The sequence below is a fragment of the Salvia splendens genome, chromosome 3, assembly GCF_004379255.2.
Source record: "Salvia splendens isolate huo1 chromosome 3, SspV2, whole genome shotgun sequence".
Classification (NCBI taxonomy): Eukaryota; Viridiplantae; Streptophyta; class Magnoliopsida; order Lamiales; family Lamiaceae; genus Salvia; species Salvia splendens.
Window position 1 is genome coordinate 37,414,437 of NC_056034.1, and position 27,112 is coordinate 37,441,548.

The 27,112-nt window shown below is 37.5% G+C and overlaps 2 protein-coding genes across 3 annotated transcripts; both read right to left on the reverse strand.

Moving 5' to 3' along the window:
* Positions 1-3,453: 3,453 nt before the first annotated feature.
* On the reverse strand, positions 3,454-4,274 carry LOC121793971. The gene is made up of 2 exons (XM_042191989.1): positions 4,027-4,274; positions 3,454-3,929 (listed from the first exon to the last, which is right to left on the reverse strand). The coding sequence occupies exons 1-2, from the start codon at positions 4,159-4,161 to the stop codon at positions 3,666-3,668; spliced, it is 399 nt and encodes a 132-aa protein (XP_042047923.1). The 5' UTR covers positions 4,162-4,274; the 3' UTR covers positions 3,454-3,665.
* A 2,410-nt stretch (positions 4,275-6,684) lies between these two features.
* LOC121797418 (NEDD8-activating enzyme E1 catalytic subunit-like) lies at positions 6,685-10,909 on the reverse strand. Of its 2 annotated transcripts, none has more exons than XM_042196174.1 (9): positions 10,655-10,909; positions 10,284-10,447; positions 8,986-9,188; positions 8,309-8,541; positions 8,165-8,227; positions 7,852-7,908; positions 7,510-7,610; positions 7,259-7,376; positions 6,685-7,176 (listed from the first exon to the last, which is right to left on the reverse strand). In XM_042196174.1, exons 1-9 carry the CDS (start codon positions 10,748-10,750, stop codon positions 6,889-6,891), a joined length of 1,323 nt encoding a protein of 440 aa, XP_042052108.1. In that variant the 5' UTR covers positions 10,751-10,909; the 3' UTR covers positions 6,685-6,888. The 2 variants fall into 2 exon arrangements, with proteins under 2 accessions (XP_042052108.1, XP_042052109.1); XM_042196175.1 differs by having other exon boundaries at positions 7,259-7,400.
* Positions 10,910-27,112: the final 16,203 nt, after the last annotated feature.

Sequence of the window (27,112 nt, forward strand, 5' to 3'; positions counted from 1 at the left end):
GATTGCCGCTGCCGCTGCCGCTGCTCGTGTAATCACCAGTTTCGGTGGTCTTCGTCCTCTTCGGCGCACCAGTGTGCAGAATTCCACCTTGGAACTTCTGCTTGTCCCTCAAGAGCTCCCAGATGGCCTCGTGCTTGAAGTCGTCGTACATCGACCGGTACGACAACAACGCTTTAGCGCGCACGTCGCTCAATCTAATAAGTTTCGAAAGTGAAATCGTGAAATGAAATTACAAATGAACTCTATTTATAAAAAAACGAAACTGCGTGCCATCGTTCGCGTCGATCGTCATCGTAGCCCACAGTGGGCCGGACGATGGCGCGGACGATGGCCTATCGTCCGCCTAGGCCGCAATGGGGCGGACGATGGCGGGCGCGGACGATGCGCGCCATCGGGCGTGCCATCGTCTGCCCCATTGCGGATGGCCTTAGGCATATTTGGTTGGCAGGAAAGTAAAGTTGACAAGGAAAATGATTCCTGGGAAAATGAATCTCCGGAATATGATTTCCAATAACATTACTTTCCTGCGTTTGAAAAATATCAAGATTTTAAATTTATATCTGATTTAAACATCAGACTAAAAATATACTTATAATTATTTTATTTATAAAGAAGAATAATAATAAATTTTTGAATAAATTATTAATTATAAATAATAATAATTATATAATTATATTTATTATTACGGTGGATAGTTTAAATATGGATCATCCATTACAATATATAATAACACAATTATAATTATAGTTACATGAAATATTACAATAATAGATACTATTATTATTATTATTATTGTATTTACGGATATTATAATTAAATAAATTTTATAATTTTTAAAATATCTCTACGATTTTATTGAATAATTAGTAATTTATAAAATAGTAATTAATATTTATTATTATATAATTTATATTATATAATTATCTTTTAATTATTTAATAAATTATTAATTATTATTATGATAATAACAATTATATATAAATATTATAATAACATAGTTATAATTATGATAATTTTAATTATAGTTATTTATTATACTGAAATAAAGTATGGTTTATAATTTTAAATTATTTTTAAAATATTATAATTAATAATAATAATAATAATAATAATAATAATATATTGCATTAAAGATTTAAGAATTCTAAAACTGAGAAAAAGAATACCTAAGAAAAGTTAGGATTCATAATCATGGAAAGTTGTACTAACTTTCCTTATTCTCGAGATTCTGATTACTTTCCTAATTTGATTAAAAATCAAAACAAACATAGAAATTTAAAATTTAAGGAATTAGATTACTTTTTTTAGACAGAATTCTTGCAACCAAACATGACCGCGACATTGTGAGCGCTTCTTTCCACGTCATCTCTCCTTTGGTTCTCTAAAATCAATTTCACGCATTTCTTCTGCAATTCTCAAACACAACTATGAAATCCGATAGGGATGCACAAATTACCGCTCCTACTCTAAATATGCAAATTCGCTCGTCTCTTTCCACGTTTTCTTCTTGCCCAATCCTTTATTTTATCACAACTAAAAGCTAAGCCACAATCAGAAGAAGAATTTCGCCAAGTTTTCTGGCCTGCTTCGATGAAGAGGATGATAGACAGAGTATGGTGCCGACGGTTTTCTTCATTTCTCTTGATTTTTATCTAATTCTCATTCTATAGATCATCACAAACTCAGCGCTGAGGCTAATGGAAGCGCTACCTACGCTTCGAACAGTCCATAGAGGGGCTTTTCTCGACAGTTGATGCTTAGGATGATTTGATTTCATTGTACTTGAGATGGATTGAGTGTACCCGATTGTAAATTAGTGACTTAGTATGTGAATCATCTCACTGTGTTTGTGCGAAACAGGCAAATGGAGTAGTTTTTGAATGTTGATATAGAATTTGGATCTTTCATAGTACTAGTATATTTTTGGTTGCTGAAAAATTTTAATTGCTTGATTTTGAAATTGTGGGTAATTAGACTGATAATTCTTGCAACCCAGATCCTTTGAAAAAATTCTCAAGTAAAAGCTTGCACTTATTCAACAAACACTCTTTTTTCATTTTTTCTACAGCCTAATTTCATCTTGATTTTTGTGTTTAGTTAATCTGTTGAGTTTTAGCAATTCTTTATAACTAAAACTGATAATAGAGATTGAAACAATTGAAATGAGAATAATATACAAAAAGCAACAGATAATATAACAGTAGAAGATGTCAAGCTAACCAATAACTGTAGAAGATGTCAATCGCCTATTATCTACTACAGATTATAAAGTTCAAAACTTGCAAATACTATCACAAATAAATTATGGTTAACAAAACTTTGTTTGAATTTGAAGAATCGAAAAGAGGTTAACAAAACTAGGTAAGCAAAATACCGAAACACCTAAGATTATATGAAAGGCCAACTCTAGTAATCAAATTAGCCAACATTATTAGCAACTGATTCCAAGAAAAAGTAATTGCAATTCCTTTTGCAAAAAGAGATCATTCTGTCTTGAAGCTATCTTTTCCTTCAACTTTCAGAACTGATCAAGTCTTCTCATTCTTGCTGCTTATTTCTCACTCTCTTTTGTCATGAATGGTACCTTTTCTAACACATTGCTTCTTCACTTTATATCAAATCTCCAGTTTACATATACACAAAAAATAGTAAATGCAGTGAGGAAGATTGCGTCATCGGCAACCAATTTTTGCCATGATATTCGAAATTGTTGGACAATCTTAGAAAATTTGACTAAAAGAACTCCTTTTTTCACGAGATAATTCGAGTGCGAGATCATGAATTCACTTTTATAACTACTTAACCCTTCTTGCTGAACGAAATTTGTGTAACATAAACGAAAAGGCATACACAATTCGAATAAATCGATCAATAATATGATTTTTCTAAAAACAATTTTGTAATTTATGAACCCTTAATTGTTATTTACACATATGACACCGACTAGCTATTAATTCCAACTCCAATGATCCCAATGCTGACTGGAAAAAGTGGAAATTCTTTAAATCTTCTTTTGCCTTTTTCACTAAATAGATTCCTGCCACAATACTAAAATATCCCAGAATAAATTCATGAGCTCAATTATATCCAACTCTCATATTTCTTAGTGCCTCGCACCAAAAAAATACATAAAACATTATTCCTCTATATATTCTTCTTTGGTGGCAGATCACTTTTTAGTTTAAATTCTAAAAAGGGTATTATTGAATTCTTGTAGGCCAATTTCATTTATTACATATCTAAGCCATGAAAAATACAGTTCATAGACTTCTGGACAAAGTTGTCTAGCCAGTTGGTACTTCTATCATACTACAATGATGGTGAGATCACACGATGAATATATATCCCCAAAAGATATTACACTCATTTACATCAATCAGAAAAAAAATTACTACAATATTAGGAAAATATAACTCAAAAATCCTAATAAAATAAATTTCTTCTCACTTAGGGTAACCAAGAAATACTATACTATGTATTATTCATAAAACCCTAAAAAACAATGATTAAATACACTTATTTATTAGTAGAGAGGCATAAACACTTACTGAAACCTCTCTCAAACAAATATGCATCTTGCATCTATCAACAAATTCCCCAACCTCTTCTTTATTTCAATTATACATCACATTTAATGAAACACCATCACAATATAGTAGTCAAGATCAAAATCTTCTAAATGAATGATCATATGATGGATTGATGAGGGTGTCAGGAGACAGCCCTCTTGAGCCGTGATCAAAGGGCCTCTGAAACTTGTTCGCAGAAGCCATGAATCTTGCTTGCCTCGCACTCCTTCGTCTGGAATTTGACGAGGAACGAGGGATGAAAACTCCGGTGCCTTTGCTCTCCCTGTTGCTAGCTTGGTGTTGGTCATAGCTGAAAAATGATGAACTTTGTGTTGCTGGATTGTTTGCTTGAATGGAAGCCTTTCAAAAGGAAATCAAGAATTTGAATTTTATATTCAAGTTTAAGTGATAGGAGTACTATATGTGATCTTGATTGTGTTAGTTGAAGATTGAATACCTGACTATTAAATGGTGGAGAGTGTGAATGAGAGTGAGAGTGTTGTTGATCATCATCATCCATGATGAGGAGAGATATTTGCTTGCTCAAGTCTTTGAAGAAGACATCATCCTCCAACTCCAGAGCAGCTTCCATGCCTTGTGTATTTTTCTTCACTTTACTCTATATCTGTTTTTTTTCCTAGTTGAATCAGATGCTGAATTGATTTTAAATAGGGAGAGAAATTTGGAAAAGCAAATGGATGATGGGATTCAAGTAGAAGGATTATGGGCTGGGGCATGTGAATTAGTGGGGTCTTTGAGAGTTACTTGCCCATCCTGTCTATAGCACAGCCCCACAACACTATATCCATATCTTTTATATGTAGTATAAATATCATTTTTATCTTAACATTTGAAATTTTGCACAATTACACCCAAATATATGCAAAATCATGCATTGTCACTTTAACAATTCTGCTCTATTCGATCATCGGTCGTTGAAATTGAGACACGCGATCAGAATCCTCACGAATTGAACGACAAAATTTTCAAGTCAACAAGATTCCAATCTAATCTATACTTCAGCAAAGCAAAGGGTGATAGGATCAATCGAAATTGACACCACAAGAATAAAAAAACTTTTTTTACTAATATAATTGGCAAAGATTATAGAACTACAAATATTAGGGTGTAGACTGATATTTTCACATGAAGTGTTTGTGGGTGAATCTTTATGAAATTATTATTATGATTATTATCTCTGTGTGTGTGTGTTTTGATATTATCCAGTTGTGGGATAGAAATAGACCCACAAACCAGATTATCTGATCCAGAGATAGACTTGAATGTGATGAGGGCATATATACTTGGTGGTGATTGTACATGCACTTTTTCCTCTCATCCACTACTTATTTTCACACCTTAGTACTTTCTTTTTTGGGGATATATTAGTTTAAGTTACATCCAACTAGTCATAAACAACTGTTTTTTTCTTGTTTTTGTGTTCAAAGTAAATATAGATATGCAGCCAAGTTCAACATGGACAGTTGAAAGATCAATCGCAAGCAACCCCACTCTTAAAAAGAAAGAAATGGAATCATTTGTTTATGTCCTAATCTTGCGGAAGGTGTGGGTCATTTAGTGAAATTATTTATCCTACTTTTTACTCCACATTCTTGATTTCTAGAATTGAAGAAGATAGTGATTCCATCGTACTCTCCAAACTCAAGATTAAGAAATGATCAATTAACATCAAGATGGCTAATAATGCATTTTAGGCCATATGCTAATTTTATCAAGCCAAAATACCATGCAAATAAAGTGAGTTAGGGATATCAATCAACGTCAAAATTGGCAACTTGACCCAATACACTGAAAAGGATGGTTCAAAAATAAAATGAAAATGGCCAATCCACCCAATTTAACAACAATGTGTAGCCAGCCATCCCCAATTTGCTTAAATGGGTTTGAAGGATAGAAAATTAATTAATCCATCGGCATAGCATAACTTGAATGTTCCTTTCGTCCTTGGCAAAAAAACATGTAGGCTAAATTTGAAGTACTGAGTTTGTTATTTGAGTTAGATGAATAAAATAGTGAATAAATGTTTAAGTGCAATATATTTGTAAAGTAGGATAAAAAATGTAAGATAGATAGGAAGATATACTATGTGAAAAAGGGATATAGTGAGGCAAAAGAAGCAATTGATTGGAGTATGGATAGAATAAATGGATTCCCTAGCTAGTAGTAGTTGCTATCAATGTTAGATTCAGCCTCAGATTTCTCAGGATTTTATGGACCATACTACTCTTTTTCAAAAAGCCAATTACTGTAATACTGAATTCCTTACATTTAATGTGGTCCTATTCCTGCTTAGGGACAAAAGGTGATTCGCTCACCCCAGGCGCCCCCATAACCCGGCCCGACATCGCTATGGAGGGGTTCAAACACGGTACCTCAGCGGCCCATTAGGTGGGAGGAACTTACACTGGTAACCAGCACACAAGGAGCCACCACAGTGGTGAAACTCCCACACTGCGGCTGCCAGCATTCGATCCTGTCTGCTTAGGGACAATCTACCACCCAGGAACCAACTGAGTTACGCCCGTGCGGGCAGAACAAAGAGTTTACCAAGTGGTCCTATTCCTGCTGACTTGGGACTTTTGGGGTCTTCAAACATAATACCCACATACATATAATGTATGGATTGATGAATAAATATTTCGTATCATTTGTAGCATATCATTTCCCTCCGTATAGATAAATGACTAATAACTTATCATTTCATAGATAACATGAAGATAACCCTGTGGTCCAGAGCCCACAAGAAGTACTGCCACACCCCTCTAAACTTCACCTCTCTATCACAGCTTCTGTCCAAAATATACTACTGCTATTTTAAAGACATTTTTTCATGCAGACAAACCTTGTATATGTATCAAATATTACCAAAAAAATTTCAAGTTGCAATAAATTCTAGCCACAAAGACTAATCTAATTATCAGACCAACTTAGTGACTTTCATCTCTAGAGTTGGCCTGGTATGTGGATATTTTGTAGCCATAACTTATCTTGGCCTCAAACTCATAGTTGTCTTGAAGGACCATCACAAACACAACTAGGTACTACAAGGACAAAGGAATGGAGCCAAAACACGTGCTTATATTGCTTGAACAAATTGAAGCAAAATCTTAATTTCCATTGATGTAAATTCACAGTATAAGAAATTTGAGAGGATGCCAAGTACATCCTGCTTTTCATGAATTCTCCATGTGCTGGCCAGAAATTATGAGATTGAAAAAGGGAAATCTATGCTACTATGCAGCTGGATGAACAATTCAAATACCTCCTGAGATGGAATGCCTGAGAGTGGAATGAGAGGTTATGCCCCACCAGCCATATCAATATCCGCAATCCCATCAACGCCCTTAAAGGCAATGCGTAACTTCCTCATGCAAGACTGCTTCTTGTCACCCTTGCCTGCAATTCCATTAACATTAACAATACCCCTGGATACTCCATTCATTAGATCGAATAAAGGAATATCCAGGTTAGATCGAGTCTCCTTTTCTAATGCAGGAGGTGCCTGCATGTATAACTTTTCTCCCCTGTATGATACGCTCACTCTAGTCAGGAGAAGACGAGGATGATCTTCCAGTTGATCGATGAACTGTTGCAATGAAAAATTAAAAAAATCAGTATGGGACAACAGTAAAAATTACTGATACGAAAGCAATTAGTATGTGAAGCACCTTTTTTAAAGTAATGGACTTCTCCATCTCGATTAGAACACCAGGACCACAAACAAGGCAATCTGGATCCTTCACAAACTCTGTAACTTTAATATGAAGACCTTCGACTCCATTATACCTATGAACATAATTGCAGTTACTTCTTTAGTAGTGAATAAAAAAGTTATAGTATTGGTGTAACATAGAATGAATTAGAAACATTCGTGAGATCATCTGGACTAAAACAAAATCTAGAAATCAGAGATAGTGACTTGCTGCATCCAGAAACAATTTTCAAGGTCTCCAAAGCACAAGCTGCTGAGATAATAGCATTCGTAGAAGCTATAGCAGGAATTATGTTTTTCACCACACCCTGTAAATGAAGCCAAGTGTTATCTCATAAAAGATTTGGTCAGAAGCAACTAACCCGAAACTATTTACAAAAATGGAGATTCATATTTACACTTCCTGGACTGATGATGCAAGCTTTCACTTAAGAAAAACAAGAGAATAATTTGAAAGCTATCGCTAGCCAAAAAGAAGTACTAAGCTACAAAAGGCACTTAGCTATGTGAAAGCAGCTGAAAGGTAAAAACTGAAAGATACTTGCTTACCTGAGTCAAAGAATATGTGACTCCAGGAATTCCAAAAAGTTCAGCCCTCTGGACAGCCTTTGAGAAAAATATGAAATTATGAATTAAAAATTGGAGAAATAAGACATGATGGAGTTCAAACCGAAAGTATTAATTCATTTCTCAGGGGCAAGGATCTAGGGTTAATGCCAATCAACCGGAACAACTTCGTAAATATATGGAAAACCGAAAGGATCCAATTCGAGCAAGTTTCCAATTCAAAAGCAAAACTTGTTGAAATTGATAAACACAATTCCAATTTGTTCAACTGAAAGATACTCTTATAACTTATTACCTCTGAATAAACCCATCGCATGTCTTCAGGATTATCTGGATCAAAGCTTTTGAGACCATGGACCTGAAAAAATATTGTCCTACTGAAAAACGCAATGCAAAGACACCCAGAAGGAGAATGCAGTTAAATAAGTTATATGCTTACCTCATTCCATTTAATTAAATGGGCATATTCAATACAATGAGCAGCATTCCTTGGAGTTTCTGCTAAAGTACATAGAGGGAATTTTACTTGCGGTGGGAATAGCCAAATGGTACACTCGAAACATGGGGTTGTTCCTGGAATTATAATCCTGGCATGGCCCTTGAATCCTTCAGTTCCACCATCCACCATAGGTTTGACGGTTTCTTCTCGAGGATTATCATCAGAATCATACTCTTGTTAAACAGAAAGAACACAAACTTAAGTACATCAGAATTGCAAATAGACAATAAAAGACTATGGATCATGTTCACACCAAAGACTACATAAAGTTAAAATTTTCAAATGTAAATCTGCATTTCAGGTTAAAAGGTTGGTTTATGTTGAATTTGAATGGGAACTAAAATGTAGGAAAGGAAACTATGTTCATCATATCTGTTCATATGCGTGATTACTAGTACTTCTGAATAAGATTCAACGAAATAACAGAACTTAACAACCGACTATGAAATACAATTTGCAAAGGATGGTCCAGCAGTGAAACTACATAAGGTAGATATACAAAAGTAGGCATAGATATAATGTAAAATGAATAAAATAGCCTCATCCAACTAAAGCAATGAAGAAAAAACTTTCATGTCAACTTTCTCCAGGTCCTCTATATTGTCTAGCAAACTTACCTAGAAAGCCACAAGCAACTTCATTTATGTAGCTCCTTGCCTCAATAGAATCGAGCCCAAGAACAATAATGCTGAAATCACTATAAAAGTCCAATGGTTTCTCTTCGATGCGGCAGAAATGAGGTGTAATATTTACACCATTAACTCTTTCCATAACTCGTCTTGCAGCTACTTCAGCCTTTGGCTTGCCTACATCTTCAAGTCTACACACAAGATACATACATAGCCACTTTTCAGCATGGAGTAAATGATAGAAAAACACTGTGAATGGAGACTGATGGAAAATTGGCACGAAATATAAAATAACTCCTTAGATCAGGTCAACTGGCAGTTGATACTCGATCTGGAGCTCAAAATCCAGATGAACATTGCTATGTCTGAGATCTTTATGACTATTATATCGAGCAACTAAATCAGCTAGAGTCTAGAGACTAGGAAGAGCAAAAGATCAACCACCTCTTTAGCTTGTAGAACTGTTCCACAAGGAATTCAGCTAGTGCATACATTATTAGGTAAGCATAATAATGCACTAAAAGTTGGCTCTAATTTTATCTGCAAGAGCTTATTCATTCTCAGCTGCAAAACGAACTAAACAGGAAAAATACTTTTTCAGACACTCATTGTCAAATAACCAAATCTAACAACCTCAAGCTAGCTAAGATTAGCTCACTTGCAGAACAAACAAAAATCTCCAAATCAGAGTAAAAAACCCTCATTTTGACTTCCCAATCATAGTAAACAAGATTTGTAAGGCTAATAAAGAATCCCAAATAAAAACTAGCATCTATGGATCAAAGAGAAGGTTATATTAAGTATTGTTATAGAAAAGAAAGCATCATTCCATCGATGCAGTTTTAAAATCTTAGTGTCACCTACAAAATTCATGATGAGGAGTTCGGATTCAACACCTCACTTATATCGATAAAGAAACAGAATACGGAAAAATAGACATGTCCCTCACTAGGCACTACTCAGCATTTAATCAGTAGATGGAACCCTAAGTTACTGCTCATTCATAGGTAGAAAATATGTTGTCAAAACTTCTCACTATATTCATCTATGGATCAAATCGCCTATACATACATAAGAGTCCTAATTCTAATTGACCTAGGTAGCACATAAATAAGCCATAGAGTTCTATCAAATACAGTATATAATTCTAACAATTAAAAAGAAACTGAAGAATTGCATCATCAAGGGAGATAACAATTCAGAAGATTTCACTGATCAATTATGGCAACATGTGTAACAACAATATAAGCAGAAAAGAATCTCAGTAACAAGAAGCACGAACACACCTAAAGAGGAACTGACGATTAAGGTTGGTGACCTCAATCCGATCCATATCGATTACATCAAGGTTCCGAAAGCCAGTTAAAGCCAAGTCCTTGAGCAATTCGCATCCCAGCCCACCTGCCCCGACCACCAACACCTTGACATACTCTTTAATGTCCTCCCTCAGCTGCAACAGTTGGATAACTGATCATCAGCAAGACTTGAACGATTGAAAAATAACCGGATTGAATAAACTACTCAGACAAAACAAAACAGAAATCAGGTAGTGGCTAGGCTAAATTTTCCTCCATTAACATGAATAAGTCTGAACAATCAAACAAATACAGCAATGCGGCAAATACATATATAGCAGAGAGAGAGAGAGGGGTTTTACTTCTTGGCCAGGCTCGAAGTTGGGGCCAACGAGGTGGCCTGGGCGGAGGAGTAGCTTATCGAGGTCTCTTGATCTGGTGGGCTGAGACGCCGCCATTATTGCAGACGTTAAAGCTTAATTATTTCTGCTATTCGCGAAAATGAAATTGGAAACAAAGATATTTAAATACGTTCGCTCAGTATATCTACTACTGTGGTTGAATTATTTAGTATTTCATGTTTTGAATGTAATGTGATATCTATCGAGCCAGAGTCGCCGACGCGACTTTACTATCCTCGATATTTATAAAATCTGAATCCGATAACTGGGCTTTTACCCGCAGGTAGCTTAAATATTACGCTTGGGGAGTGTTATAGAGTATACACAATAGAATAACAAAAATTAAAAGGTTTTTTTTAGGGTGTGCTTTGACCAAGTGATAGAGAAATTAATTTAAGTTCGAGCCTTTGTGGTGTGTGACTTTTAAATTTAAATTTGTTTATCCATTGAAAAAATAAATAAAAAGTACAACATTTTTTCTAGTTTTAGGTAAAAAAATACTAGAAGAAAGATCCTCCACACTTTTTATTTGTATAAATGGTAAAAAGGAACACAGACTTTAATCTCAAGTTTCACAATTGCGGCTTTAAAGCCGAGTTTGGCCTACGCACTTTTTAATCCGATTTAGGGAAACACGGTTTTAAGAGATTAGCAATGGAAGGACCCCAAAGGGACCTTTTTTTTTTTTTAATTATTCTCACGTCAGTATTTTACCCCACTTATTGTTAAGAGCATATCTCACTTTCCATTTCATTTCCACATCATCAATATTTGTATATTTCATTTTTAATTGTTGGTATCAAATAAAATGCGACAATTACGAATACATTCAAGACAAATAAATTATGAAAAGCGTACTTAATTAAAAAAACCTCCATTTAAAAAAGTACAGACCACAACTAAAAACACAAATAAAAACCTAGTACAAGATAATGACTCAAGCGTCATCGTCATCGGAGTCCAGACCCAATTTTTTCTTGATCTTCGTGATTGTTTTTCAGATGCCCATCTTAATCCACATGTCTGATCCATAGCTAGAATTTTGCGAGGTGTTGTCGGAATTCTTTTGTAAAGAGAGAAAAAGAAGTATAGAGTGAGAAGTATTGGATGAAATGTAAGAATGAGGTATAGAAGAATAGGTATATAGATGGTAAAAAATAAAATTAAAAAAAAATAAAAAAAATCGATCGGCCGATGATCAACCATATCTCCACATTGGAGAGCCGATCAAAGGCCCTATGGGATCGGCAAAGGCCAATACAACAGCTCTTTTGGGTGTTTGTGGAGGGCCGATGATCGGCCCCTCTTCCTCTTCCACAATGAGGGGCCGATGGGGGAGCCGATCATGGGCTCGGTTGATCGGCTCCCCATTGCTAACGCCGTAAAGCCAATTTTGTTTATATCTTTGATTATTTTACTCTTTTTATTCCATGTCTCATGAATTTCAATAATTCAATGATCATGTTTTAATTTAGTGTTAAGGATTATACAATACTAATAGTAGAAGAATTTTGAGAGTTCATTGCTGAAAAACTAGCAATTCTTGAAATCGAAGACTTTGTTTATTGGTCAAGTTGGTATCTTGGCATTATTTTTTGTTCATTTACAAAGATATTCAGATGAGCTTGTTCTAATTTTCTTATTAAGAAAAATAAAATAAAATAAAAGAGGCCACAAATCTCCTGGGTAATATGCACATGTACATCATTCAAGATCGCTTAATACTCCCTACGCTCGCCATTAAATGTTTCATATTTTCTTTTTCGTCTGATCGCCATTAAATATCTCATTTAAGTTTTATACTCCTATTTTTGATAAAATCAATATATAAAAAGTAGGACCAACATTCCATTGATATTTACTATCTACTTTCATTTACAAATAAAAATGAGAAATCTACTAATTCAACTTGTTTACCTTCTCTTCACATTGACATTTGAGTCTATAGGCATGTACAAGTCAACCCAGAGATGTAGAACCCCACAAAACACTCAACCCAATCCCAACTCCACCTGGGAATCACACCACCCAAATCAGTAGTCACGAAGAAAACTCCAATCCTGTACACATAACTAACATGATGGTCCAAGAATCCCTCCCACCACATTGCCATAACCCTAGCCGAATCGCGCCGCCAGCATTTGACGAACAGAAGTAATCTCAATTCTCAACTAGTGCAAGGACTCCGAGGACCACAACAACGACAACGACAACGTCATGGGACTTTTTGCTTAATACGAGTATCACAATTAAAATGTCTCAAAAACTTCTTAATTCGGAGTCGTAAAGAGTAGATTAAGAATGTAGTAGAAGTTAGGATTCTCCACTTTTGAAGATGGTTGTGTGGATGTACTACAGTTTATGTGGGTATTGGATGTTGCCAAACTCTGATAACTTAACCATTTCATATTTTATTAATTACTAGTAATATGTATTCAGAAACAGAGCTAATTATACTAGTAAAACTACATTATTTAGAAACAGAGAGTGCTAATTATTATTAGATAGAATTGATATGGAATAATGAATCATGTGTGAATAAAATTTTAAATTATTATCATTATTTTTTTGAGGTATTTAATTATTATACGTATTAAAATAGTTAAGCAAATTGAATAAAATTACAAATAATATACTACTAGTAAATTATAGTACTACTACTAGTAAAGTTTAGTTTATTTCAAACAAATCAAATTTTAATAGTACCATCTATCAAGTTTAGCAATGGTAATTACTATCTATTAACAATTTTTTAGGATTAAAATGTTTCTAGAGAGTTTGTGATGGGAGTGTGGCAGCAATAATATCTACCACCACAAAAACTGCAATCAGTTCAAACGTACAAAATTATTTTGTTGCCTATGAAATTCAACAGCAGTGCAGCAAGTGAAAGATAATAACAGCATTATTTATGATAAACAAAACAAAACAAAACAAAACAGAACAATACCCAACCCAAAATCCTCTAAAATTTGAAACTCGAAAAACTTTTATAGCTTACGATCGGAGTCCGGGAGGCTGCTGGAGAGATCTGCGCCGTCGGTTGGAAAACTATCAGCGAAAGTATCAACCGGCTGAGAGGAGGCGGCGGCGGATTGGCGTTGCTGCTCCAGTTGTGCTTTCTCGAGGTAGGGTTTGAAACCGAGATGGAGAGTCAAATATCCGAATGCTAGTGCTCCGATCACTACCACCGCCGATCTCATGGCGTTCGCCTTCGCCGTGCCTCTCATTTCCGCCCTCGATTAACTTCGCCACGATCTCACTTAAAAGCTTCTACTTTCATCTCCCAGTTTCCAATTTATTTGCTGATCTTTTTATATTTATTTTTATTTAAATGGAAGCCCAATCCATCTGAAGGCCCAATCAATTAATAAATGCCTTCACAAAACCAAGAGCCGAACTGCTAAAACCTCTACAGATTTATAAAAGCGAGCCCAATCAAATTGAAGAAAATGACTAAGAGCATCTCCAATTAAGGAGAATGATTTTTCATACAAAGAATGCATGTATGGTAGTTATAAGATTTTACCTCTTTATTGATGGAAAGGTAAAAATACCTCTTCAAAATGGGAAAATGTATAATACCTTCTCAAATACCTTTCTCCTTAGAGAATGATTTTTCATGAAAAAAGATAAATATGATAGTTATATAACTTTACTTCTCTATTTAACTCTATAATTCTATAATGTAGTACTCCAACCCCATCATGTTTATTGAATTTTTATTCTATTTTTCTTATTTTATTGCATATTTTAATTTTTAATTTATTTTTCTTATTTCATTGCAGTTTTTTATATTTTTCTTTTCTTAATAGTAATATAAATTTTTAATATATTAATTCAATTGAGAAATAATTAAGGTTTATAAAAGAGAGTATTTTTAAATTATTTCTATTTTTATTTAAAAAACAGAATGAAATTCATAAATAATTAAGTGTATGAATAGTAAATTAAGGATGGTTTTTTTAATAAATTATGTGGTAAACAACAGTGTGGAGCTATAAATAGTGCAGTGAATTATTGATGTAAATAATGAGATTATGGCCACCATCTCCAATAATACTTTAAAATCTAAAATAGAGTAAATAATTAGCTCTAATGGTACTGCAAAATTAATTATATTTTGGGTTTTAAGTATATTTTTAAAAGTTAATTGAACCGAAAAATTAAAAAAATCAAACTGAATTTCAAAATTTCCGTTTGGTTCGGTCCGGATATTCGGTTTTTATTTTTTTTCTCACCCATACTCTCACTCCTATTTTTCTCTCCCTCCGTTCTACTTCTCTCTTATATGTTGGTTTTCTCTCTTCCCTGTCGAGATTTCATGCCACCACCGACACTATTGATGCTCCTTGGTGACCACAGAAGCAACGACACAACCTTCCTCATATTGTCACTGGTCTTCCTCACGGCCTCATTTCCATCTTTTTTCCCAATTCCACATCAAAATTTTGAGAGCAGGGCAGCGGTGGAGAAGAGACAATCGTGATTTTGAGAGAGGCCGAGAGATATCATGGAGTGAGAAAAGAGGCGTTTAGACGTTTAGCGGAGGCATGAATGAAAAATAAAGAAACCTAGGTTATGAAATAAAAAAATACCTCAAACTGGTCAAACTGGTTTCCGATTTCTGGCCGGACCACCCGATTCTGACGGTTCAAAACGGTTTGATTGACTAGTGGTTTTAGATATGTTGGAGGAAGTGGGAGCAATTTAACAACTTATTAAGTTGAGGGACTGATTTGCAAATAAGGATAAGAAAGAGGTTTAAGGGTTTGAAGATGAATCAGCTCAAATCGAGTTTTGAGCTGAAACTGCAAGACGTGGAGGTATATATGCATCTTCATTTTCTGTTCCTTGAGTTAGTTTATCAGTTAGATTAGTCACCCTTTCTATTGTGAGATTATCATGTTCTTCAATATTCATCTGAGAGCTAGAGATTTCTTGAGAGATTGTGATAGATTGAGTGTGGATTGATTGTACTTTTTGTGTAAATCTCATCTAGAGTGATAGTGAATAAAAGAGATTCATCTTCTCCGTGGACGTAGGCTTTACAGCCGAACCACAACTGGTTGTGTGTTGTGAATTTCTGCTATTACCTTTCGATTTCGATTCGTTTCAATCAGCTTTGCAATTACAAATTGGCGCCGTATGTGGGAATCGATTGCGATGTCGACGGCGAAGTTCGAGATAGAGAAATTCAGCGGGAAGAATAATTTTGGGCTTTGGAAGCTCAAGATGAACGTTGTGATGATGCAGCAAGGGTTTTGGGAGATCTTGAAGGGCGCCGGCGATGCCAGGGCAGAAGCTGCGGATGAGAAGGTCGTTGCGAAGAATCAAGAACTTCAAGACAAAGCTTATAACACTCTGGTCCTCAGCCTGGGTGATAGAGTGTTGAGAGTGGTCTCCAAGGAGGAGACGGCAGCAGATGTTTGGGCAAAACTTGAGTCATTGTACATGACTAAGTCACTGGCAAATCGCCTCCGTCTGAAGCAAAAACTTTTTACTTTCAAGATCTCTGAGAGTAAGAGTGTTCTTGAACAATTGGAGGAGTTTGGGAAATGCGTGGATGATCTAGAGATGATAGATGAGAAGATCAAGGACGAAGACAAGGCTTTGATGTTACTGAATTCACTTCCTAGTTGTTATGAGCAGTTCAAGGATGCAATTCTCTTGGGGAGGGATTCAAAGATAATGTATGAAGAGGTGTATTCTACCTTGAAGCTCAAAGAAGTCCAGAAATCCAACTCCAGATCAGTTGATGTAGGCATCTTAAGAAAGACTGTTATGCACTCAAGAGAAAGCTGGCTGAAGAGCAAAAGGTTCAAGATACAGCTAAACTTACAGAGCACATTGAAGTTGCTCAAGTAATGAATGTCACAGTGAGGTAGATATCAAATTCTTGGGTGACGGATTCTGGATGTAGTCTGCACATGCCTTCATACAGAGATTGGTTCATGGATGTTGAAGAGTCTGACGGTTCAGTGCTTCTAAGAAATGATCATGTCTGCCAAGTGAAAGAAAAGGGCAAGGTGAAGTTCATTATGGAAGATGGATCCTTCATAATTCTCACTGAAGTGAGATATATCCCAATGATTAACAGAAATTTGATTTCTTTGGGACTCCTAGAGAAGAAGGGTTTCGAATTTGCCTAAAGGGATGGTATAATGCGGGTTACTAAGGATGGGAAAGTCTTGATGAAGGCCAAGAGGTATAATAATCTATATTACTTGCAAGCCCAAGTAGTCTGCAATGAAGTAAATTTAACAGATAAGTTGGATCTTACTGTGCATAAGAGACTAGGCCATGTGGGAGTCTCTGGAATGAAAGAGTTCATTAGATCCAGGATTATACCATCAAGCTCAGGGATGGAAGTAGATGATATTTCTAAATGTGAGCATTGTATATTGAGAAAGAGTAAAAGCTCAGTTATCAAAGGGCTAAGCATACATTAGAATCTCCCTTGGATTATGCACATAGTGACATCTGGGGCCTGCACAGACTCAAAGCATAGGTGGAGGCATGTATATTCTCACTATAGTAGATTATTTCTCTACAAAATTGTGGCTTTATGTGATGAAAGAAAAATCAGATGCTTTCATAAGATTCAAATAATGGTGTCAGGAAGTAGAGACTGAAAAGGGTAGCTCACTTAAATGTCTAAGAACTGACAACGGGCTGGAGTTTCTATCATCTAAGTTTGATGAATACTATAAGCTGAAGGGGATTAAAAGACATAGAACCGAGCCAAATAATCCTCAATAAAATGGTGTGGCAGAGAGAATTAACAGAACCTCGATGTATGCTTCTTGATTCTGGCATGCCCAAGAGTTTATAGGGTGAGGTTGCAGCTACTGCTGCTACTTTGATAAATAAGTGCCCATCACCATCCATTGATTTCAGTACACCAGATAACAAATGATATGGCTCATTTGGAGATTACAACATGCTGATAATTTTTTGCTCAAGAGCTTATGCACACTTGAGTTGAAGGCCAGAGCAATTAGATGTGTCATGCTCGGATATCAGAAAGGTGTAGAAGGATACAGATTGTGGTGCACTGAGCTAGGTAGAGGGAAAGTTGTCATTGTTGGTTTCTGGGGATTACAAGAGATAACAAAACCGGGCGTAATACAACCCAAAAGAAGAAATACAGAAGATGAAACTGAACTACAAAGAAAATTACAGAATTTGAAACGGTAACCGTGAACTAAGTTTAGCCGAGTCGAGGAGGCCTCTTCCCGCAAGATGAGATACGCCCCGATAGTGCTCTTCGGTTTGGCGTGTCATCCCCAAAGGTAAAACGACTACGTCTCTATTGATGCAGCACCGCAATCAGTAGAGCTCCGGCGAACGGGATGGAGGAGAGAGCAGAGCTTCGACAGAAAGACAATGCAGAGAGAGGGAGAGAGCTTATGATGCAGAATGCTTGTATATGTGTCTCCTAATGCAGTGGTATGGCTAGCCTATTTATAGGCCAGGCCACCATGCAGGGTCAACCAGCCATTGAAGGCTCATCATGGCAATTCGTAACCGACGTCGGTTACAGGCGTGTGGCTGGAGTGTGCCACCCGTGTGTGGAGCGTGTGGATTTCTCACGTGGCAGCCGTGACTGTGCCTCGCTTGACGACGTGTCAAGCCACTTGGATTGCTGACTCGGCGGTGGTCTAAAAAGAATAGTTTGGGCTAAGCACCAAGCCCAAAGACCACCCAAAGACCAAGATCCAAGTCCAAGTCCAAGATCGAGATCGAGATCGGGCCCGGGCCCGGGCCCGCGGCCCGTGACCGCGAGTGCGAGCACGTGCACGGGCACGGGCTCGGGCGGGCGGGTGGCCGCGGCGGCGCGCGTGTGCGCGCGTGTGGGCTCTTTCACCCATCTTGGTCTACTATAATTATTAAGTAACATAAAGTCACTTAATTTACCTCTAGGCAAGTTCTCCAACACTCTATTGCTCTCTAGGGAATAGATATAGTTGAGTGTTTCTCATGAACTCTCATAGCTTAGTTGTCCCTATGAACCAAGTTCTTGGGATCTCCAGTCATCATGGTTGGGTTACCACTATGATAATTCTTTAGTTTGTGGATTTCAAACCCATTCCCTCTAGCAACTTATTCATTTGATCACGGTTTAACCCTTTGGTTAGCGGATCCGCTAGATTATCTATTGACTTCACATAGTCAATTGTAATCACGCCAGTTGTGATCAAATGTCTCACGGTGTTATGTCGTCGACGTATATGTCGAGACTTACCGTTATAGAAACCATTGTTTGCCCTTCCAATAGCCGCTTGGCTATCGCAGTGGATTAGCACTGGTGGCACTGGCTTAGACCAACATGGAATATCTTCAAGGAAGTTCTTAAGCCACTCGGCTTCCTCACCCGCCTTATCTAAGGCAATGAACTCTGATTCCATTGTTGATCGGGCTATACATGTCTGTTTTGTGGATTTCCACGATACAGCACCACCCCCAATAGTAAAGACGTATCCACTTGTTGAAAGTGAGTCTCTATTATCGGATATCCAATTGGCATCACAGTACCCTTCAAGTACCGGGGGGTATCTCGAGAAGTGTAGCCCAAGATTTTGAGTATGTTTTAAATATCTCAAAACCCTCACAAGAGCTCTCCAATGCTCTTTGCTTGGATTGCTCGTGTAACGACTGAACTTGTTCACGGCACAAGCAATGTCAGGTCGAGTGCAATTAGTCAAGTACATAATGCACCCGATGACCCGTGCATACTCTTCTTGTGCAACGGGCTCGCCTTTGTTCTTGCTCAAGTGAACGTCGAGTTCAATTGGAGTTTTAACCGGCGCGCCATCATAGGCTTTGAATTTATTCAATATCTTCTCAACATAATGTGATTGTGTTAAGATGATTCCATCATTCGTTCTTAGAATCTTTATTCCAAGAATTACATCGGCTAGACCCATGTCTTTCATGTCAAAGTTTCTCTTTAACATGACCTTTGTATCGTTAATTACTTGAGTGTTGCTACCCAAGATTAACATATCATCAACGTAGAGACACACTATAACATGACCGTTATTAGTGCTCTTGATGTAGACACATTTGTCGCACTCGTTGATTTTAAACCCATTTGATAACATCACATTATCAAACTTCAAGTGCCACTGCAATGGCGCTTGTTTCAATCCATATAGAGATTTTACTATCTTGCATACCTTTTTTCTCTTGTCCAGGTACTACAAACCCTTCGGGATGTTCCATATAGATTTCATCTTCTAGTTCACCATTTAGAAACGCGGTCTTTACATCCATTTGATGAATCTCAAGATTGTGCAATGCAGCAATAGCGAGAAGCACTCTGATAGATGTAATCCTTGTTACAGGTGAATAGGTATCGAAGAAGTCATGTCCTTCCTTTTATTTAAAACCCTTTACTACTAATCGGGCTTTATACTTATTCACTGTTCCATCGGCCTTAAATTTCCTTTTAAGTACCCATTTGCAACCTAGAGGTTTCGCACCTTCAGGTAGATCTACCAACACCCAAGTGTGGTTTAGCAAAATTGAATCAATTTCGCTTTGAACAGCTTCTCTCCAATGCAGCCCGTCTGGGCCAGCAAAGGCTACTTTTATCGATGTTGGTTCTTCATCCAACATGAAAGCAATGTAGTCAGGACCAAAAGTTTTTGGTGTTCTGACTCTATTACCACGTCTTAGTACTGTATCTTTTGGATCGGGCCTTGCACGCTTGCGCGATTCAGGTTCCGCATCCGCTGATTTAGAACTAGTGGCTTCTTCAATTCTTGTCTCAGAATTGGTTGAGACTTTTTCCTTGTCTTTGCAAGGAAATGTATTTTCGAGAAATACAGCATTCCTCGACTCAATTGTTGTTCCTACTGTGATAGTCGATATTTCAGACTTGTGAACAACAAATCGATATGCACTACTGTTAAGTGCATATCCAATGAAGATGCAATCAACCGTCTTAGGTCCGATTGTAACTTCTTTGGGCGGAGGAACCATCACCTTTGCCAAACACCCCCACACTTTGAGGTATTTGTAGGATGACTTCCTTCCCTTCCACAACTCATAAGGAGTGACATCTTTTCCTTTGAGAGGGATCTTATTCAAGATATAGTTGGCTGTCAAAACAGCTTCCCCCCACATGTTATGTGGTAATCCTGAAGTTAGAAGCAGTGCATTCATCATCTCTTTTAGAGTTCAATTTTTGTGTTCTGCAACACCATTAGATTGTGGTGAATATGGAGCAGTTGTTTGATGAATTATACCACTTGCGTTGCATAACTCCTCAAACGAGGCTACATATTCTCCTCCTCTATCGCTTCGAATCATTTTGATTTTACAACCAAGTTGATTCTCAACTTCGTTCTTATAATTTTTGAACGCCTCTATTGCTTCATCTTTACTTTTTAAAAGATAAATGTAGCAATATCTTGTGCAATCATCTATGAAAGTGATAAAGTACTTTTTACCACCTCTTGTTTGCACCATCTTTAAATCACATACATCCGTGTGAATTAATTCAAGGGGTTTTGTGCTTCGTTCAACCGAATGAAACGGCAACTTAGTCATTTTTGCTTCAAGACAAATTTCACATTTATCTTGATTATCCACTTCATTAGCCTTTAGTAAATCTAAATTTACTAATCTTTTAATGGCTTTTGAATTTACATGTCCCAATCTACAATGCCACAAATTTGAAGACTCGGTCAAATAAGAGGAAGTAGATGCTTTATTCTTATTAGCCAATGGCTTTGGAACACGCAGTGTTGCTACACTAAGCTTGAAAAGTCCGTCGGTTACATAACCTTTTCCGAGGGACTTCCCAAACTTATACAATGCAAACCTATCGGATTCAAATACAAGTTTAAAACCCTTATTCACTAGTATTGATCCTGAAACTAGGTTCTTCCGGATGTCCGGAACGTGCAGCGTATCCTTCAAGGTGATTGAGACGCCAGACGTCATCTTGAGGATTACATCACCAACTCTGAGGATTTCAGACGAGGCTTGATTCCCCATGTTTATCTTTCTCCCTTCAACGTTGTTGTAGGTGGAGAACATACTTCTATCTGCGCAGACGTGTGCAGTAGCGTCGGTATCAATATACCAGCCACCCTTGTTGTTGTTAACAAGGTTGACCTCTTCAGTGACCACAGCAATGAGGTCGTTCTCATCCCAGTCCTTGAACTCCTTCTCAACGACGTGGGCAGCCGGCTTCTTCTTCTTGCTGCGGTAGTCTTTAGCAAAGTGGCCTGGTTTGCCACACTTGTAGCAGTCGCCTTCAAACTTCTTTGAAGGCTGCTTTCCCTTCCCTTTGTCGTTAGGACGGTTTGGGCGAGGGCGTTTGTTGGAGGGACCGCCCCGCTCCAACAGGTTGGCTTTGGCTTCATTTGGGGTGAATCCCTTAGCCTTTTGGTCGCTTTTGCGCACATCTGCCTCAATGCGCAACTTCACGATCAAGTCTTCAAAGGTCATCTGCTTTCGCTTGTGCTTGAGATAACTCTTGAAGTCCTTCCAACTTGGAGGGAGTTTGTCAATGATCGTGCACCTTAGGAACTTATCGGGCAAGGTCATCCCTTCAGCCACTAATGAGTGGATGATCATTTGGAGCTCTTGGACTTGCTCCATGATGGGTCGAGAGTCGACCATTTTGTAGTCCATAAACTTGGACGCTACGACCTGTTCAGTCCCTGCAGCATTATCTATGCTATATTTCTTTCCTAGGCTTTCCCACATTTGTTTAGATGTGGTTACATTGGAGTATACATTGTACAAACTATCATCTAATGCACTTAGAATGAAATTTTTACAAAGATAATCTCCTTTCCTCCAAGCTTCATAGTCTGCCATGACTTCGAGCCTAGTCTCTTGGTCGCTTGGCACGGGCGGCTCGTTCTCCGTGAGGAAGTTGGCGACGCCCAATGTTGTCAAGTAGAACAACATCTTTTGATACCACCTCTTGAAGTCTGATCCTCCAAACTTGGGTGGTTTCTCGGCAGGTGGCATCATTCTTGGTGCCAAAGTTGCCGCAGTTGGTCCTTGGAAGGAACCAATTCCGTTGCCCCCGAAGGAGCCAACAACATGGTTGGGCATAGGGCCCCCACCATTCATGTTAGGCATAGAGCCCGCCATGAACGTACTATCCCCGAAGGGACTAGCACTCGCATGAGACCCGAAGGCCCCAGCATTCGTGTGAGGCCCGAAGGCCCCAACACTCGATCCATTAAAGAATCCGAAGGAACCACTAAAAGTGGAACCAACCACCAGTGAGCCCAAGGGGGTTAACGAACACCCAAGGGATTGTTGATAAAGAGGGATAGCGCCCGGGAGTGGGCATCATCGTCGGAATTGACGACGTATTGACCGGTCCAGTGGTCGCCATGGTGGAAGGAATGGCGGCGGTGGTGGCGGCAGCAGTGGTGTTAGATTCCGTCGACATCTCCAGCAAAGGTGTTTTAAGTTTCGAAATTGTTAAGTTCAGTTTAAAAGGTCCAAATCCCTTCAAAGGCAAGTTATCTCGTCTTGCGATTGTTGGTTTCGGGGGATTACAAGAGATAACAAAACCGGGCGTAATACAACCCAAAAGAAGAAATACAGAAGATGAAACTGAACTACAAAGAAAATTACAGAATTCAAAACGATAACCGTGAACTAAGTTTAGCCGAGTCAAGGAGGCCTCTTCCCGCAAGACGAGATACGACCCGGTAGTACTCTTCGGTTTGGCGTGTCGTCCCCAAAGGTAAAACGACTACGTCTCTATTGATGCAGCACCACAATCAGTAGAGCTCCGGCGAACGGGATGGAGGAGAGAGCAGAGCTTCGACAGAAAGACAATGCAGAGAGAGGGAGAGAGCTTATGATGCAGAATGCTTGTATATGTGTCTCCTAATGCAGTGGTATGGCTAGCCTATTTATAGGCCAGGCCACCATGCAGGGTCAACCAGCCATTGAAGGCTCATCATGGCAATTCGTAACCGACGTCGGTTACAGGCGTGTGGCTGGAGTGTGCCACCCGTGTGTGGAGCGTGTGGATTTCTCACGTGGCAGCCGTGACTGTGCCTCGCTTGACGACGTGTCAAGCCACTTGGATTGCTGACTCGGCGGTGGTCTAAAAAGAATAGTTTGGGCTAAGCACCAAGCCCAAAGACCACCCAAAGACCAAGATCCAAGTCCAAGTCCAAGTCCAAGTCCAAGTCCAAGTCCAAGATCGGGATCGGGCCCGGGCCCGCGGCCCGCGACCGCGAGCGCGAGCACGGGCACGGGCTCGGGCGGGCGGCGGCGGCGGCGCGCGTGTGGGCTCTTTCACCCATCTTGGTCCACTATAATTATTAAGTAACATAAAGTCACTTAATTTATACACATTAAAAGATGTGTTAATCCTCCAATGTGGGATAATTAACACTAGTTAATTATTCCCTAAGCTCCAACTCCAAGCTTTAATTAAAAGCTAATTATGCCCAACTTTAATCCACTATTTCTCACTCACCGGAAATCGGATTTGAGAAAGTGAATATACTACATTTATCTACGTAAAATGTAGATCGACGCTATGTCATTTAATTTCACAAAATTAAATGTCTCGTCACATTTATTATGTGGTCAAAATCCATTGACCGGACATATTTATTACCATGATTTCTACAGTCATCAGCAGAGATGTAGTTTTCAAAGAAGATGAATGCCTTTTCTAAACAAAAAGACAGACAATGCTCAGTTTGAGGTAGAGCTATCTGATCTTGGAGGAGATCAATCTGAGTTTTCTGGTGATGAAAGTCAGGCTCAACAAGAAGTTGAAGAACCCCATCAACAACCAGTAACAGCTCCAACACCACACCTAAGAGACGGTCTAAGCTTCCAACAAAGTTTGTTGATTATGATATGATGTATTATGCATTAATTGTTGCATAAAAGTATTGACTATCACGAGCCTTCTACCTATAGAGAGGCAGTAAGGACTCCAGATAAGGACAAATGGCTAATAAACATGGGGTTTGTATGTTTTTAAGGCCTAGATTTGGCTCGTGTTAAATGTCAATAATGCAAACTACTCCCTCCGTCCCATAATAATTGTCACTCTTGGTGTTGGCACGGGTTTTAAGGAATGTAAATAAAAGTTTATTGGAAAAGTTAGTGGAATGTGGAACCCACTTTTTTATATTGATTTTATAATAAAACGTGAGTGAAGTGAGTTAGTGGAATGTGATACCTACTTACCATTTATGGTAAAAATGAAGTATGACAATTATTATGGGACGGAGGGAGTATGTTCTTAAATTACATATAATATACATTTTGGTATTTTGATGTATTTGTTAATAAATAATAGAGAAAGATAGAAAAAAGTGAAAAAAGCCAAAGTGCAACAGCCTCTGTTCAAGCCAATTCTGCCAATGAATTTGAAGTCCAACCCGTTCCTACTACATTCCATTCTCTATGTTTGTTGGAGAATATTACAATTAGATTAAATATTTTGTTGACAAATTATTGAGGTGGCCAAAATTTTGATGAAGAAGAGGGAAGGATGTCGAGAAAAAGACTCCACCGACTTTAAAGAATAATCTAGAAGAATTGAGATTATATTAATTAGCATTTAAATATGGTAAATTATGTTGGAGGTTTCGAGAAGAGCTAAAATGGAACTTGTAATATTAATTTGTTTAGAATAAGCTATAACTAGTTGTTAATGAATTAGTTATTAAGATCATCCATAATAGGATTGTCCTAGCAATAGGACGGCCAAAAACTCCTCTTGCCACATCATCATGTCTTTTTTATAACCTAGTTGATGCTCTATACCATCAACAATCTAGCAACAGCCCAACCAATATCCTAGCCCTCCCGAAAAAAAAAACACCAAAATCAACAACAACGAAATGAATTAGAGGAAAAAAATAAGAATAGGGTATTTTATATATAAAAAAAAATCGGCTAGCAGATCGCTCGCCGTGCAATAGTGGACTAGCGATCGGCTAGCTTACCGCAATAGTGGACTAGTCGAGCGCCCTAGCCGCACGCCGGTGGCTAGGGCACTGGTTAGTCCGCTATTGTGGATGTTCTATAGCATGACGAGTGTTAATCGACTATGTGTCCCTATAAATAGATATTAGGTGATTAGTTTGTGTCAGTAAAGAAAATAAAGTGAAGCTATAGCCTATTACTCTGTTCCACGGTGGTGGATGCATTTCTTTTCAGCACGCGATTTAAAGAAATTATGTTAAGTGAGTTAGATAAAGGAAGAATAAAGCGAAAAATAAAAAAGGTACTGAGAGTAAAGTAAGTGAGAAGAAATATATTACTAACTTTTATGGAAATGACTCTACTAAACATAACAAAATGACAAAATAACTCCACTACTATAGAATGAAAGGAGTAGTATACAAATAACAAGTTAGCAATACACCTTCTACAATACTGGAGCTTAGGTAATTTCTCAATCCAAGTTTATAAGAGCATCCCCGACGGTGCTCTTCTGCAAGAGCAGGCGCCGTTGCTTCGGCACGGCAAGAGCCGTGCTCGCCGCTGCGCTCTTGCTGTTGGCACGAACGTGCTCTTGTCTAAGAGCACCGCCATGCCGAAGAGCAGAGCGACGTGTCAGCGTTCCATTGGGCGGTGATGCCCAATCGCCCCATGCGCGATTGGTGTGTTTTTATTCCGTTAAATTTATTTTTTTTAAATCATTAAAAAAATGAAAATAATTCAAAAAATATTTTCAAATTCCAAAAAATATAGTTGTTTTTGGAACTTTAAAAAAAAATTTCTTTCTCATCAAATGCCAATTTTCACTTAAGATAGATAGATTTATATATATGGTTGCAATTCCCAATTTTGTAGCCTATATATATATAAGGACGTTCTTGTGTCTTCAATTAGGAAGCAACAAGATTCATCAATTATGTAATTTTTAATTTTTTAGTAATTTATAATATTATTTTAAGTATTTAAAATGCATTTTAATATTGTAAAAATATTTTTAGTAATGAAAGTATTTAAATTAAATAATAGAATAGTGAGATCCTTGAATAGTGTAAGAGTATGCTATTGCGAAAGAGTATGAATGTTGATGTTGTACTTTTGCAGAAGAACATGGAATTAAAAATGAATAAATATGGGTTCGGACCTATATCCATGCTCTTTGGCAAGAGCATGGATGGAGATACTCTAGGTATACAAATAACAAGCTATCAATACACTTAAAATACTAGAGCTTAGGTAATTTCTCAATCCAAGTTTATAAATTCATCATTGAAATTCTAACCTACCAATGATAACGAATTAGTAGTATTTTTTAAATTTGAATTTAATATTAATAATTAGTGAAATTGGTAGTATTTTTTAAATTTGAATTTAATATTAATAATTAGTGAAATTGCTATTATATGTGATATTTATACTTAAAATGGGTTTGAGTTTAGTAGATGAGACTAAAAA